This window comes from Lynx rufus, unplaced genomic scaffold (assembly GCF_022079265.1).
Source record: "Lynx rufus isolate CCGP_SWC_20201006 ecotype Redwood Valley unplaced genomic scaffold, mLynRuf1.p SCAF_2, whole genome shotgun sequence".
NCBI classification, from domain to species: Eukaryota; Metazoa; Chordata; class Mammalia; order Carnivora; family Felidae; genus Lynx; species Lynx rufus.
Window position 1 is genome coordinate 92,912,467 of NW_025814834.1, and position 15,945 is coordinate 92,928,411.

The 15,945-nt window shown below is 38.2% G+C and overlaps 1 protein-coding gene across 1 annotated transcript in view; it reads right to left on the reverse strand.

The window, feature by feature from the left end:
- THSD7B (thrombospondin type 1 domain containing 7B) overlaps positions 1–15,945 on the reverse strand; it is a 749,444-nt gene that overhangs the window by 19,513 nt on the left and 713,986 nt on the right. The window contains exon 20 of the mRNA XM_047085714.1: positions 3,386–3,531. Coding sequence (XP_046941670.1) covers positions 3,386–3,531 — 146 coding nt within the window. The remainder of the gene's footprint in view (positions 1–3,385; positions 3,532–15,945) is intronic.

Sequence of the window (15,945 nt, forward strand, 5' to 3'; positions counted from 1 at the left end):
AAGGATTAACAATTGTTTAAGATGGCAATTCACACAACTGATTTATCAATACTTCATAATTGCTATAATAATTTTTGTGGCTATTGTGAAGCTTTCAAATAAATGCACCCTAATTTTGACCTGAGTGCATTTTTTGGGAGATAAGCAGAGGTTCAAAGTCCAGACACAGTAGATTCATTTAAGGCAAATCCTGTAATAAGTGTTTACTCTCTAAAGTGGAAAATAACTAGTGTAAGTTGAATTTCTTTTTGGGGAGAGGGTTCTCTTTTATAAGTTATCATTCTGGATGATGGATCCATTGCAGAATTGTCTAAGCTGTATGTTTTGCTATAGAGTACTTGGAAAGAAGATTCTGAAGACTTGGCAGTGTATGAAATTTGCCTTCTGAAACCTCAGGTAACAGAAGATGCAGTTGATTAGAGTTTTGTTTGACATTCCAGGAGATGGGAGTGTGAAGAAGTGACAGGAAACAAGTCTACATCAGGGATCCCTTTAAAAACCAAGACAAACAAGAATGTGTTCCTAGTATGTACCCATATTCAACCTTAATCTCCTATATCTTTGACAACAGCAGCCGTAAGATGAAGAGAAATCAGCATTAGAATGATAATTTCATTCATAAGGCAAGCATTCACTCACTGTCATTCATGAAGCTTTCCACACTAAGGGACTGAAAGTAGACCCAGGCTTCTTTGAGCAAGAATATCAACAAGTGAGGATTCTCTCGCTGACTCTCCACTGTCCGCATCATTGATGGATGTTTTGTATACTCTCCAGATGTGGAGAGGCAGATGGTGATAATAATCATAATCATAGTCTTAATCAAAATTATAATAGCAACTACAATTTATTGAGCTCTTAATTTATGTCAGGTACCAAGGTATGCACTGTATATAAACTCTCTAATTCCTACCAAAAGCTCCCAGAAAAAAACAGGTACTATTTCTACTCTCCTGATAGAGGTAAGAAAAGCAGACTTGGAGAGTTTACAGATTTGGCAGAAATGGCAGAGTTAGGAACTGGCAGAACCTTGGCCAACATTAAGCCTGTTAGACTCTGGGAGTCTGAGTCCGTACAACAGATTCATGAACATATGTGTGGATACATGTTATCAACTGAGGAATTTGGATAGAAAGAGCTAGACAACACTAAAAAATAAAATAAAATAAAAGCGAAGCCTAAGGATAAACACTTCCTTTTGCTAATCTCTTTCTATGTTAGTGGCATTTTGCTACATCCACTGTGCCCTGTTATAGCTTCTCTGATGGTTTGATCCATTGGATGGCAGTCAGCCACTTGGACATCACCACCACCCTCAGTGAATGAGCGCCCAACCTGTTATTTGGCAGGTAAGGGTAGCCAGGACAAGGAGAAGTGCAGCTGTGAGAGACGTGATCTGCCTTTGTGTGCAGAGGCCCACATGTATTTTAATCAGTAATTGCAAACTCTGTTTACATATACATTTAAGAAAATGCAACCCGCTAAAGAGATACTGAATTATCTGTCTCACAAAGAGTTCACAGGCTTCAGAAAAAGCAGAAATGCAGCTTGAACTCAGGCAAAATTCAACTCATATCATCATGATTCCCTTTCTTTTTTGCCTCCTCTTTTTGTGTGGCACCTTCTTTGTTCGCGTTTGCTTCAGAGTTACTTATTTTATCTACAGGGCAGGAAAATGCAGCAAGAGTACCCGGATACACAATCTTTGAACAGATCCAATACTATTCCAAATTCTTAGGGAAGAAAGCTGACTGGCCCTGTTCCGGTAAGGTGCCCACCCCAGAACAATTCACTACCTAGACTTGTTTTTTGAGAGCTTTGCCTGAATTAAGTTAAACTGCAGCATTTCCTCCTGACTGCAAGTGTCAGTGAACAAGAATAACCTTGTCTAGAAAATGGAAGCATCTCTAAAATTTTGGATACTCCTGCTACTAGGGTCTCCAGGGTCTCCAAGCCTGGGTATCTCCAAAGGATGCTACAATCCCCAACCCTCACTGGCAATTCTACAGAAAATGTTCACAACTCGCCACTCTTGCTCCTGTGGTTCTGGCAAGAACTCAGTTATGTGAGAGCAAAATGAAAGAGTACATTTGGCATTTCCCCCATAATATCCCCATGGGACAAGTTGGCAGACTTGCATATTAAAAAAAAGCTCTTTATACCTGAGGAGATCAAAAGGGAAGATACAAAAAGAACAGTTAAGGTAGAGTAGTAGTTGTATGCCTGGCAAGACTTAGAGCATGGGGTTTTTCTCAGTCTTATACCCTTCTTTCTCTCCCCCCTAACTTTTTTCTCTATTGCCCTGCAATGGGTTCCTGAATTCTTTGAGTTTACTTTCTCTACTCTGTCAACAGTTATTACAATTATAAGGAAAACTACTCCTTCCATTTTTTATTGTGATTCCAAGCAGCATTTAAAAATTGCTTAAGATTTAGGAAAGACGATTTTAGACTGGTAGGCGAAGTATTCAGATTCAGTAATGTTAGGTTACTATTGAATTAATGAGCATGATTATCTTATTTTCTGTAAAAAGGAGACTGAACAAATGTACCACACAATTTTGTTCCTCTGGGACTTATTAAAATACATGGGCATTTAACTTCTGCAAGATAGTAATGCTGCATGACAATGTCATCCTGACAGGAACACTAAACATCTCTATGAGAATACTCGGCAGATTTCTTAATGCTTAATCACAATTATTGTTACCTAATTAAAATGTGCTTTGGAATATGAACTGAAGGAAAAACTAGTAAAATAAGAGAATAAAAAAAAATCAATGTGCTTTTTCTTACATTAGAAACCAGAGAGAAAATGCAGTAGGAGATCTTTGCTGATCCAGCAAAAGCTCTGGGTATGTGATATATGATGATGTTGCTAGGCATTTATATTTCAGGTCAATAAAAAAGTAATCATTGAGGAAAGTGTAGTAACCTTGGTTCGTGTAATAATGTTAAAATATAACTTTCATACACTTTTGATTTTCTGCCCATATGCAAGATTTTGTCTAAGCCTAAAAGTACGTCTTTAAGAAATACAGTCCACAGCAAGCTGTGCCATAGCATCAGGCTTTTGCCTAATTAAATAATACTTTGATATTTTCAATAAGCCAAGAAGATGACATGGTATTTTTGAGAATGCCTAAGAGAATGAAAGTCCCATGACCCTTTTAGAATCAGTGACTAATGAATGGCTATTTTCCTAGCGACAACACTTGGCATGAGGTTAAGTCATTTGGTTGTATTTTTGCATGTGCTCTATTGCATAAAAGTACATTGTACAGGCCCCTGGTGCTGTGAAATTTATTCCATCAGCACACAGGTTGACCAGACAGATGCTTTAGGCATACTAAGAAGATTTCTTTAAGTATCATTACATGACCTACCTCCAATTTGCATGCAGCCCAGTTGCCGAGGACCCAGCTGTAGCAGGGCGTCACTGGGCAGGTTTTCTGCTGGGTAAGCTCTGTGGGGCATGGCCGTCCTTCTCCTTGAGTTGGCATAATGATAAATCGAGTCCGGCTCATTCGACCTAAAAGGATAAGGAAGGTGTTAGCTTTTTGTTTACAGGCTGGCTTAGAAAGGGAATTAAAAGAATGTTGCCTTCCATACATAAGTCTTCATTCAAATATACTGAACTTTGTCATGTCTGGCTCTCAGTTTTTCTGCTATTTTAATTTAGGTTCCTATGGGCATGCAGGGTCTATAAAGTCTGCATAATGATTAAGGTTCTGTAGTTCTGTCTGCCTTCTACTTCTTTAGTTTTTCTAACTCCAAACTATATTGTTGCCCAAATAGACTGATCCTATAAACATTGGTGGAATGTTAATTAATTCAACAAATATTTATTAAGCTCCAGTATGATCCAGGCATCCTATGTGCCAGGGATACAGTGATGAAATTGATGTAGCTTCTGCCCTTTTAGACCTTGTACTTTAGGCCAAGATTAGAAATATTAAAAATAGAGTTGCATCTTTCTTGTTAGGTTCTAAATTAGCAGGTAGGGTAAAAATTTGCACACAACCCAAATTACCTTAGAAAATTCCTTAGGAAGGTGCCACCCCAAGATCTCCAGAGTATCTCTCAATTAATTCAACATGGATAATTTTCCTACAGTTTAGAGCCAAATTCTTTTTTAACTGAGTACAAGATTAAGTTGTTGGCTTGTGTCAAGGAGGCATGATGTTTGAAAAATATGTTCAAATACTGGTATTTCATTTAATAAAAAAATAAAATTGGTTAATGGGAACAGCCAAGAAAGAGCAGGGCTCCATGTCATTTTAAGGCCACTTATGGGCATCAGGTCATAAGTCTGTTGAAGGGGAAGAGTGGACAGAATGTAAATGTCTGTGTTTTTCTCTTGCTCTTTCCCGGACTCACTCCTGTCCTTACTCTTCTTTGTTGATGAGGTACTATTGTGTGGATAGTTATCTGTGACTATGATGTCCTTCCACTGTTGTTATAAAGTTAACTGTGTAATTGTATTTGTGATAAAAAACAACAACAACAACAACAACAACAAAACCCAGGGTTCTCTGAGAGCATGTTATGGGGATATATGCCAGTCTGGGAAGGAATCAGAGAACATTTCCATGAGCAGCTGACCTTTAAGTAGAAATCTGAAGGAGTCAGCCGGACAGGATATACAGAAAGTGTCTCATGCTGAAGAAAGGGCATGTGAAGAAGTCATGAGATGCAAAGTAGCAAAACCTGTCTGAAGAACTGACAGAAAGCCAAAGTGGCTGGAACAGGGGGAACCAGAAGAAGAATAGGTTGAGCCAATGCTATTAAGCCTATTTAAATGGGGTCTTTTAGTCAATGCCAAAGATTCTAGAATTATAGGTTAAGAAAAAGGGAAAACTAGGGGGTGCCTGGGTGGCTCAGTCCATAGAGCATCTGACTGTGACTTCAGCTCAGGTCCTGAGAGCCATCCAGCTTCGGGCTTCATGCTAAGCTGCTTAAGATTTTCTCTCTCTCCTCCTCCACCCCTCCCTTTCTAAAATAATAATAATAATAATAATAATAATAATAATAATAATAATAAAATGGAAAGCAAGTGATGACTTCAACACAGAATTCACTTGAAAGCCCTGGGTAGGAATAATTCTCAGATGCCCTCAAGTTTGGGGACAAGTAAGAGTGACTCACCTTTCAGTGGACTAGACCTCTTACTGGCCACCAGAATATTATTGATTTTGTAGTAAACCAATTTGGTCTGAGAAGACCTTTTGAAGAAAACTAGGAAGTTCTAATCACTGTATTCTCTAAGCCTTCAGGCTTCGGCTTCTGTCCTTAACATGGTATTTCATACACATTAAGTACTAACTGAATATTTGTACAATTCATATTTTCATAAATTATCTATGTGGTATCTGAAAATGTGTGATTATATGTCAACACAATTGTTGACCAGGTACCATATACAAGGCACTATTCTAAATACTTACATAGTGAAGAATCATAACAACCCTCAAGGAAAATTCTATTATTTCCCATATTGTGGATAAGGAAAATGAGGTAGAGTTTCAGTCAGATGTCTAAGGTCAAAAAACTAGTAAGCTGCAGAACAGGATTCAAACCCAGGAAGTTTTGCTCCAGAGGTTACTGTATTAGCCCTGAGTTGAGAGAGCAAGGAGAACTACTTACCACTGCCTTTTATGCAAAAGATAAAAGGAACTTTGGATGACAGTAAACCTTGAGTCAACAATAACCTGTGCTTGGTGGATAACAGGATCTACCCATTCTTCTTGGGTGCTGAGTTCCTATGTAGAATGCATTTTTGAAATGATGTTCTACCCAGCATCACTCAAATCAAGTAATACCATTTGGACATCATTTGTATGAAATGTTGTCTCTACTTGGTGAATACATTTGGTATTTTACATTAATTCTTGCTTAAATACTCTTCAGTTTTATAATAATCTTTACGTGTATTCTCTCTGCCTACTACCCTAAATGTCATTATAATTCCATTCTGTTCTATAAATCGTTGTAAGAATAATAACAATGCAGTGTTGCCTTTATCACAGCTAAAGAGGCTCTATTTCATTTTAACCAAATAATTTCAAATTTGTTCTTGAATTGATGACATGCAGATGGCCATTACTTTAGAACCGTTTCATTTATTTCTATTAAAGTGATATACCTTTTGCTGGGCATAGAGGTATGTGTGTGTGCGGGGGGACCTAAAGTATTCAACAGAAAAAAAAATGATGCTATTACTTTCTGAAATAATCAGGTCTTAAAACCATTCATTGTAAGCACAGCCGTATGATTTCTCTGCCTTTTGTTATCCTAATGGAAAAATAATATTTTCAAACAGTGCCAGTTACTACCAAGAACATTTTAAAATCAAAGAGCATATAATAATCCTACATTTTGAAGTATACTGTCATGTTTAAATGGCGAGTATTAAAGTTCAATGAGAAAAAATATTGCTAATGAAAGCATGAGTGTGTAAAAGGTTTCTGTGGGTACTTGATATCTTTCATTAAGTTTCTTTTTTTAAGTCAGGGATTTGGGTTGTATAAATTAAATAATCAGAGAACTTGCCCCTCAAATTAGGCACTCTTTCACACATCCTGAAGTTGTAAGTATTAAATTTAGCTACATGGAATACAGACGGTATCAACAAGGAGGCCTGCCATCTCCAGTGGTGGTAGTCTAAACTTGCCTGGGATTCCAAACATCAGAATGGATGGAATATTCAATTAAGCAACATTTCTCAACACTGTTTGTTCCAAAATGAACCCTAAAATGAAACTCTTGAAGAAATGGTTTTGGTGATAGTGAATTTTCATGTGGGGGGGTAGGGAGTGAAAATGTGGCCAAATTAAAGATGTTTAAAGTTACGATGTGATATAGTATATAAGAGAAAGAGAATTTTAAAATAGTGGATGTATGGTGAAAAGAAACCTGGACTTGGCATCAAAATTCTCCAGTTGGAAACAGTTCTCTCAAATTAACAGCTTGTAAATGATGTGAGCGCATGGAAGTATTTTAACTCCTCTGAGCATGAATTTCCTCTTCTGTAAAATATACAAAAAGTCCTTATTATCTGAGGATAACTCATGCTGAGGAAAATGCCACTTAAAAATGCATCTGTTTAAATAGGAATCAAATTATTTTTAATAAATAATAAAAGTCTAAATGGGACTTTTTCTGGAACTGAAAAGTATGCAAATAGTTTTATTTGATCTACTGTCAACTACCGTGTAGATGACGATGGCAACCCTGCAATCATTATGAGGACAAATGATAAATCAGCTACTGATACTTCTTATATAATGTGGTGATTACCCTATAAAAGGTGCATTGTTTCATGACTGGCTTTTGCAGTTTGATCATCATAATCTTTGGCTTTCACCTCACTTTTCACCAATTTTCTCAAGAACTCCAGTTTATCTTTGGTGTACGGACTATTGCATTTTGTATCCCTTTGTTCTGGCTACATACTCTGTTTTCAGCTAGAGACTGACCAACGAATACTCTGATGCAGTGACACAACATGTATCAGTGGAGAAAGGTCATTGGTTGGAGGATGGCTTCATAAATAAATGGTCAGTTCGTTCATGAATATTTTGATATTATAAAGGGACCGGCTTCCTTCAGAACTCACAATTATGCTGATTCAGGTGAAAAATACTGAGATGATGAAGATTCCTTAGAGTCATCTCATGTTGGTTCTATCAATCAAAAAATATCATATAAGCCACCTTAACAATGTATCAAAAATAGAGTAGGTGGTTGTTGAAACTTCTTTTTTTAACCATCTGTTTTAACAACCCCTATTTCATATCCATTCCTAGAATTGGCCCTGGCTGCTTCTACCTGTATTCTATGGGGATTATGATATGAAATGCATATAACTATGAAACTCCTACTAATGATTCAGCCTGGTCCCAACTCACTAAACCCCTTCCACTCTAGCTTGGATTCCTTCTGCCCTCAGAGTAAGAGTGAAGGTCGCTACTGTGCATATCTTGATGCTTCAAATCTGAAAATGGGGCAATTTTCTTGGACACTCTGTTGCACTCCTTTTGTTTGGGTTTATGTTCTTAAATAGTATTAGACATGGGACTTGGAATCTATTTGGAACCTGAATTCAATAGTAACTATAGACAGGATGCTTCATGAGCAGTACCAAGGAGATGTAGAAATAGAAATGGACTCTCTATTCATCTACTCTTCAAGCTATAAAAGAGAGAAAAGCACTGCCTTATAAAATATGTTTTCAATTTAATAAAGACCCAAATTACAGTAGGGTAAGTTTGCTAGGAATTCTCTCTAAGCCTTTTCCTCTCCTCCCTTGAGGAATTTTGGGAACTCATTAAGAGCAACAGTGAGATTGGGCCTACACTTAAATTGGCAATAATTACTTGCAATAAAGGAAAATGAATTACATGGTAAGAACTCCAGAAAAAAAAAGCAAACAAGGAGGCATATGAGTTGTAACACACACATGTGCACACGCGCGCACACACACACACACACACACACACGCAGAGGCCTATATTGGAATCTACATATAGATTTAAAGCATATGAGACCAGATTACACTCCCATTGAACTCAGCAGTCTTCAGAGTTTACTCTGAGGCCCCACTGACAAAGTGGATGTGGAAAATTAAAGCAGTAAAAAGCTCTCAAAACTATTCAAATATTTCTCAATTTCTATATTCATAAAAGGAAATGGAGTCAAATGCAATGGTTCTCTGACCATACTTTCAGATACGAGGAGTCAGCCACCATGTACCTTTACAGTGGCATGCTTTAAACAACAGTTCTTCTGTTTCCCTGATACATAGTCATTGGATTAACTGAAAATTATGGTTTTGATAGCAGCTCTGGACAGTTTGAATATGACGCAAACAGTGCAAAGTATGTATGTAGGGGAAAGTAGAAAAGGAAATATAAGAATAATAGAGCAATAAAGAACATACCTATTTAACCTTAAATAGTTCATTAGAGTATATGAGCAATTCATATGAACAATTCATATGAACATGCCCATAAACCCTGATGCACTGTAGATGTGTAAATACAGTATTAGTGGTAGATAAAGTCACTTTGTGCATATGCCATGTTATTTGAATATTAAGAGTGGTTTGATTTCCACCATGGAATTATTTCTTTTGAATAGGATTCGACTTTTCAAGGCATATGCACAATTGTTGGCAAGGTTGGTCTTCCAGAGCTGACAAGTAACTACAAGGGTCTGACCATGGATGGGGCTCAATGTCGCCAATCTCAAGTTGATGGTCATCCTTTCTGATATGCACCCAACAATTAGGGTACTGAGTACAATGTTTCCATTTTTAAGTATTTCCTCCTATGGATTTATTCTTAAGGTTTTGGTGCCTGCTACCTAAGGTTAGTAGTGGCTAATTCTAGCAGATGACAAAATAGATGAAAAAGAAGAAAGGGGATACCAAAAAACCTCATTAACAGCTGGTCATGCCAATATATTAATAGTAATCATGTATGTCTCTGGCTAAGATAATTTATTGTATAACACCTTCTGTCATTACAAAAGTATCCTTTATTATGGAGGGAGGGACTAAATTACATAAGTGAATACAATCTTCTTTGATACAGAGATGATATAGAATATTCTTGCTTCATTCTTCTCTCTTATTCTGCTTGCTTTGCTCCCATTGCCCTGAGAACACCTGTTCTCCCCACTACCCTCAAATAAATCACTTCAACAAGAATCCCGATCTCAGACTCTGTTTCAGACACAGTTATTAATACTCTCAGTTCATAAGTTGAAGCTCGGAGAAGTTATATATATACAAAACTTTTTTTTTTCTTCAAAATCACGCAGCTAGCAGGATTGGAACAAAGGTCTATTTTATTCCAAAAGTATGTGCTTTCCCAGGATCTCATCTGGTCCAAATCAGGTGTCAGATGCTACAGTGTAATTGTTAGGACACTTAGACAAGTCTGAGATGTGTACTTAGGCCTACCCTCTACAATAAATGTGCTACCTGCGTTCATACATTTCATATTTTCCTTTAGTGAAAAGTAATTAAAATTATAGTATTAACACCTTCCACTCTGATAGCTCTTTATTTGCTTTTGAGTACTTGTCACTAAATTTCTGAAAGCAGTGGAAACTTACTACATTGTCTAAAATGTTCAGTTGATTTCATAGGGCTCTTTATACTGCCATCTACTACTTAATTCTCTTAACAAATATCACTTAGAGGCATATGGTTGGCTCATTTGGTAATGCATATGATTCCTGATGTCAGGGATGTGAGTTCAAGCCCCACAGGTGGTGTGAAGTTTACTTAAAAAGTTAAAAAAAATATTGCTTAGATTTTTTTATCCACATTTAAGTGTAAATATTGTTTTAAATATACACTCTGGTGGACATGGATTTGGGGTCAAGGTTCTTTATTTTTTAAAACTTTTTTAATGTTTACTTACTTTTGAGAGAGACAGAGACAGAGACAGCAGAAGAGGAGCAGAGAGACAGGGAGACACAGAATCCAAAGCAGCCTCCAGGCTCTGAGCTGTGAGCATAGAGCCCGACGTGGGGCTCAAACTCACAAGCTGTGAGATCATGATCTGAGCTGAAGCTGGATGCTTAACCAACTGGGCCACCCAGGCACCCAAAGGATCAGTGTTATTTTCTAATATAACAACATGAGTAAAAATGTTGGTCCCCATCTGAAACTTAAAGACTGATCTTCGGCCTATGTTTGGCATTGTTATAAATGGAAGATAAACAGTTCTGCATTCAGAGCTATGGTGCAAGGGTTTCCCCTACAGAGGGATTGCTTGGCCTATCTGGAAATTGCTTCAGGCACCCATGTACCTGTCATCCTAGAGAACGCTCAACTTAGGTAAGATAAAGATTCCAGAAGATTTTCACAGTAAAGCAGACTAGTCCAAGCCATGACCATCTATCTTAGAGTGAGGTATGCTAAGCCAGAACCACAGGTTTAGAGATCAAGAGAAGACCATGGTATCATGGATTGCTGTAGGCTTTCCAAGAATAGAAGATTAGGCACCTTTGGTATTGCTTGGCAATAAAGAGCTCCAGACTTCTCTGTTAATGCGTTCTAGCCATCTATCTTTAGTTCTACTCTCAATAATCACATTTCAGTCCCATTAAAAGCTAACAAAATTTGATGGACCACTGTAAGAACTTACATACAGCAGAAATACCCCAATAAGAAGTTCCCCATGTGACACAAGAAGAGAAGGGCAGAGAGAGTGATTTTAGCCATCCTGCAGCTACTCTGTCTGTTAGAGTCACACATTTCCTGTCAGTAATATTAGCTCCCTGCAGCTATATTCCAATTAGACAAACCAGATAATATGCAACAATGTTGATTATGAAACCAGTAAATATTTACGAGGCTGAAAATTCAGAGGGACTTCTTAAAGCCCTTACTGCCCCTTTGTGTTCTTTAAAATTTTTTTTTAATGTTCATTTATTTTTGAGAGACAGAGAAACAGAGCATGAGCAGGGGAGACACAGAATCCGAAGCAGGCTTCAGGCTCTCAGCTGTCAGAACAGAGCCCAACGTGTGGCTCAAACCCACAGACTGTGAGATCATGACCTGAGCCAAAGTCAGACGCTTAAGCAACTGAGCCACCCAGGCGCCCCTGCCCTTTGTGTTCTAATCTGAGATCCATTTCCTCTTCTTATTTTTAAATATATGTATATATTAGGAGAATTTTTATAAAGTGATATAGCACCCAACACAGGGCCATATACACAACGTGAACATTTACAAGTACGGTGTCAGAGGCAAAGGGGCAAAATGGGGCTTTGGAGACACCTGAACATGGGTTCAAATCTTTCCTCCATAACAAGCTGCATGACCTTGAGCAGATTATTTAACTGCTTATCACCTCACCTGTAAAGTTATACCTGTCCTTTATAGTACTGTTGTAAAAGTTACCAAAACACTCCTGGCTCCAGTAATTGTGCCACTGAACAATACATGTTAAAAATGAAATGTTCTAACATTTCATCCATTTACAGACAAATAGTATGAGTTATGCAAAGACTAGTTCAAAGTCCTCTGACTTGCCATTAGAAGACCCAACTGGAAAACCTAGATCTTCTGGTTTCTTGTCTGGTCTTTGGTTTTCCCCATTCTATAATTTTATAATTTAGCTTATTATTCTCTTGTCATAGGAACTAATTATTTGATATAATTTTCAATTGCTATAGCAATTGGACTGTGTCTGCTCAAGGATACCACACTGATCACATATTATACAGATACTAAAAATGAAGGTTACCAGCTTACCTTTGCTTAAAAGAAAAAAAATGCTGGAAATCACAAAGTTGTGGTACTTTGGAGTTAACACAAAATTATTATTTTTTCATTATAGGGAAGAGTTGACAGAAAAATTATATGCCATTTGGGAGATACAAAGTCAGGCTGGATTGCATAAAATAGAAAATATAAACTCATATACATTGAATTAAAAATATGAAATAGGAAAAAATCAGTTTGAGATTAATAATACTCTTAGAATGTTATCGGTTAAATAATAAATAATTCATGAAATGCTAAATTTAGGGAGTTCTCCATTCCACTGAACTGATGAAAATTCAACAAAGAACATGACTAATCCAAATATTAAGCTATTCTATTACAAGCTTTGATCTTTGAAATCTACCTAAAAAGATCCCTTAGTGGAAGCTTAGAATCAGTCTCTGTCTAAGGTGAAATAAATTGGATTCGAACTGTTCTGACCTTGAAATCTTTAACACAATTAGAAAGTATATGCCAAGCATCAGGTGTACATTAAAGAGATAATCCAGACACTTGGAAAAGAGAGAAAGAGCTCATTTGAAAATCTCTCCCCAGATCAATGTAGTTCTGCCGGTTTGACAGCGAAGTGTGGCTCACGGGGAAGCATCTAGGACATCTAGCACACCAGCATTTGCCTGGAAGCCAGCGAATTCAGAAAGTGAGACAACTGTGTGAACTTCTGATAAAGCAGTCAGCCGAGAGCCACAGGTGCTGGAGTCAGACTCCCATGCAACTTGCTTGCCCACTTTAATGTGACTAAATAAACTATCTCCTCTCGTGACTTGTGCCCCATTGCCACCACCAGTAGGAAAAAAGGAAAGAGGCTAACAAAAGACAGCTACTAGTGTGCTGTCTCAGAAGAGACAAGGCACAGATGCTTTTCAATGATAGTTTCCAACCTCTTCAGCTCCAGAAGAGCTTATTGCTTATTGCTCTTAGGCTGTGCTGTGCGAGGATCAAGGCATGATCTAAATACACGATTCTCTCATTTTGGAAACACTTACTCTCTGCTTGTGGCAGGGGTGGGTGATGATCAGGGAACAGTGGTGCCCTAAGTGGAATCAGGGAGAAGTTTGGGGGCTGAGGTGTATAATGCAACCACAAAGGCAGTCTCAGCACCATCCTGAGGATGGGTGCTTAAAAATTCAAGGGCCATGTATCCTAGTCTTTGTACTGTTCAATTTATTTTTTTTTATTTTTTTAAGATTGAAATCAGGCACAAATTAGAGAAATGCTTATTTTTAGGTTTTTGTTTGTGGGTCCTGACATCGAGGCTGGAATATAACAGGTAGTCAAAAAATGCTTGTGAAATTGAAGAGCAGCCTACTAAAGAAAATACCAGTTATAAGAGCTATGGCACCTTGTCATTCAATTTTGACATAGATATTGGCTCTTCAGTGGCCTTTCTTCCCTCATCCCTCACTCCCTTGCAAAACACTTGTTCTACTTATTCTCCATCACATGATCTGTTTTGATTTCATCATTGGTTTCATCCTGACCATCTGTTATTTTTGTGTTTATTTCCTTGTTTACTTGCTGTGTGTCTTGTTATCACCATCCAATTTTTCACTGGATTCAGTGGGACTTTGAATGTCAGGGGTCTTTGCCTGGGATCTTATGTGTCCCATACACAGTGTAGCTTCAGCTTTTGGGAGAATGCCTGAAGCTCAGAAAGCATCCAGTGAGTATATACGTAAATCATAGGAATACACTTCTACAGTCCTGCCTTCAAGAACAGACATCTAAATAGCATGGTCACCATATAATTTATTTTTCACATTGTCACTGTTGACAATGAAAGAGGACGCTGTTAAGTGCCAGGATAATAGGTATAAACTTTACAAATCCTTGTTGAATACATAAAGGAACAATGGAATACATTCATATTTAGATCACTGGAGGGTTTGACAGGTATCAGGATTATGGAATAATTTTTTTAAAGGTATTATTACATCTGACAATTCAGGAGATCAAGACATCTAAAGGTCAAGAAAGGATTTCCAAGAAGTCATGCTAATGGAGTTTTAGAAACTACCTAGTGGTGATTTGTAACCAGTGCTATATTGAATATCAATGGATACTATTTAGATGACTTCCAAGTGCTTTATGCAAGTTGATTTCTCCCAAGTAGTTAACATTCCTTCCCTAATCCCACTGGTACCTTAGTTCAGACAATTACTTCCTTAGGAAACCTTTGATTGTTTCTCTTTGTTTATTATTCTCTGGCTTAGAAAAGGTGAATTTAAGTTCAAACTCTAATAGCCTAGAATTCTCCAATAGTGGGATTCAGATTTGGAAATGTTTTTTCATTTGTTTGTTTTTGTCTTCCTAATAGACAACCAGGGTCTGGGGAGTCCACAGCACTAACAGAACTGCTTGAAAAATTAAAGTAATACTTTAATGCTAAACTTACAAATAGGGGTCTTATTTGTCAAGGTAGTATATTAGCACGACACGGAGATCTGTCATGTTTCCCTGACTTGGTACAGTGGCAGAATTAGGAATGCCAGACAAAAATAATAATGAACGGATCTGATTCCTTTGCATTGAATACGTTCTAAGGTAATGTACCTAAGACATATGCATTTAGTTAGAGGGCCAGGAAACCAGCCACTGGCAGGGGTTGGCTGCCTTTGGGCTTGTGATCCAGTCTGCAGGCTCTTCCACTTCCAGCTTTCTTCTATGATCCAGAGCCACCTGGGCAATGACAGATATTAACTGAAATTCCTCCGATGTGCCACCTATTGTGCTCACAGGAAATGAGGGGATTCACACATGAAGAACCCAAACGGCGTTTGGCCCCTCAGACGTGCAGACATTGCAAGTGATTTGACGCATGCAAGTTAAGAGCAGTAGGAGGCAGTAGTGCAGTGATGGTAAGATGCTCCACACTCAGGGATGTGACTGAAATATACTGTATTAGAGCATAGAGAGCCTATGCACCAGTGGACGGTGATGGGACTAGAGAGGCAGGCACAGGTGAGATCCCACAGGTCTTTGTGGACCATGCTTGCAATATAGGACCTCATCCTTTCTCTACTTTTCCATGCTACCCTTTACCACCATTAAGAGTCACACCTCCCAGAGACCCATGAGGACAAGACTGCAGTGTTTATAGCTGTAGAATAACCAGGCTGAGTCACTGCTGGACAGAGGAGCAACCAGTTGTTCTAAATACATCATTAATGTGAAAAAACATCTCTCATTTGTATGTCTTCAGCCAACTCATCAACATACAATATTACCTATTTGCTTGTTTACTGTCTCTAGTTGCTCAGTTGCATTGTAAACTCCATGAGAAGAGGGCAAGTATCTACCTCCCCCCAGTGCTGCAATCCCCAGCACAGTGAACCAGAACTGGCACATGGGTATTTGTTTAATGAATAAATTACTCTTAAGTCAATAGGAAAACAATTGTTGAAATTTGCATTTTTTGAGAGAGAGAAAGTGTACGCGTGCACACACACCGACCCACCCACCCATGTGAGTGGGGGAGGGGCAGAGAAAGGGAGATCCAGAATCTGAAGCAGGCTCCGGGCTCTGAGCTGTTAGCACAGAGCCCGATGCCGGGCTCGAACTCACAGACTACGAGATCATGACCTGAGCCGAAGTTGGACACTTAACTGACTGAGCCACTCAGGCACCCCAGGAGCAGATTCC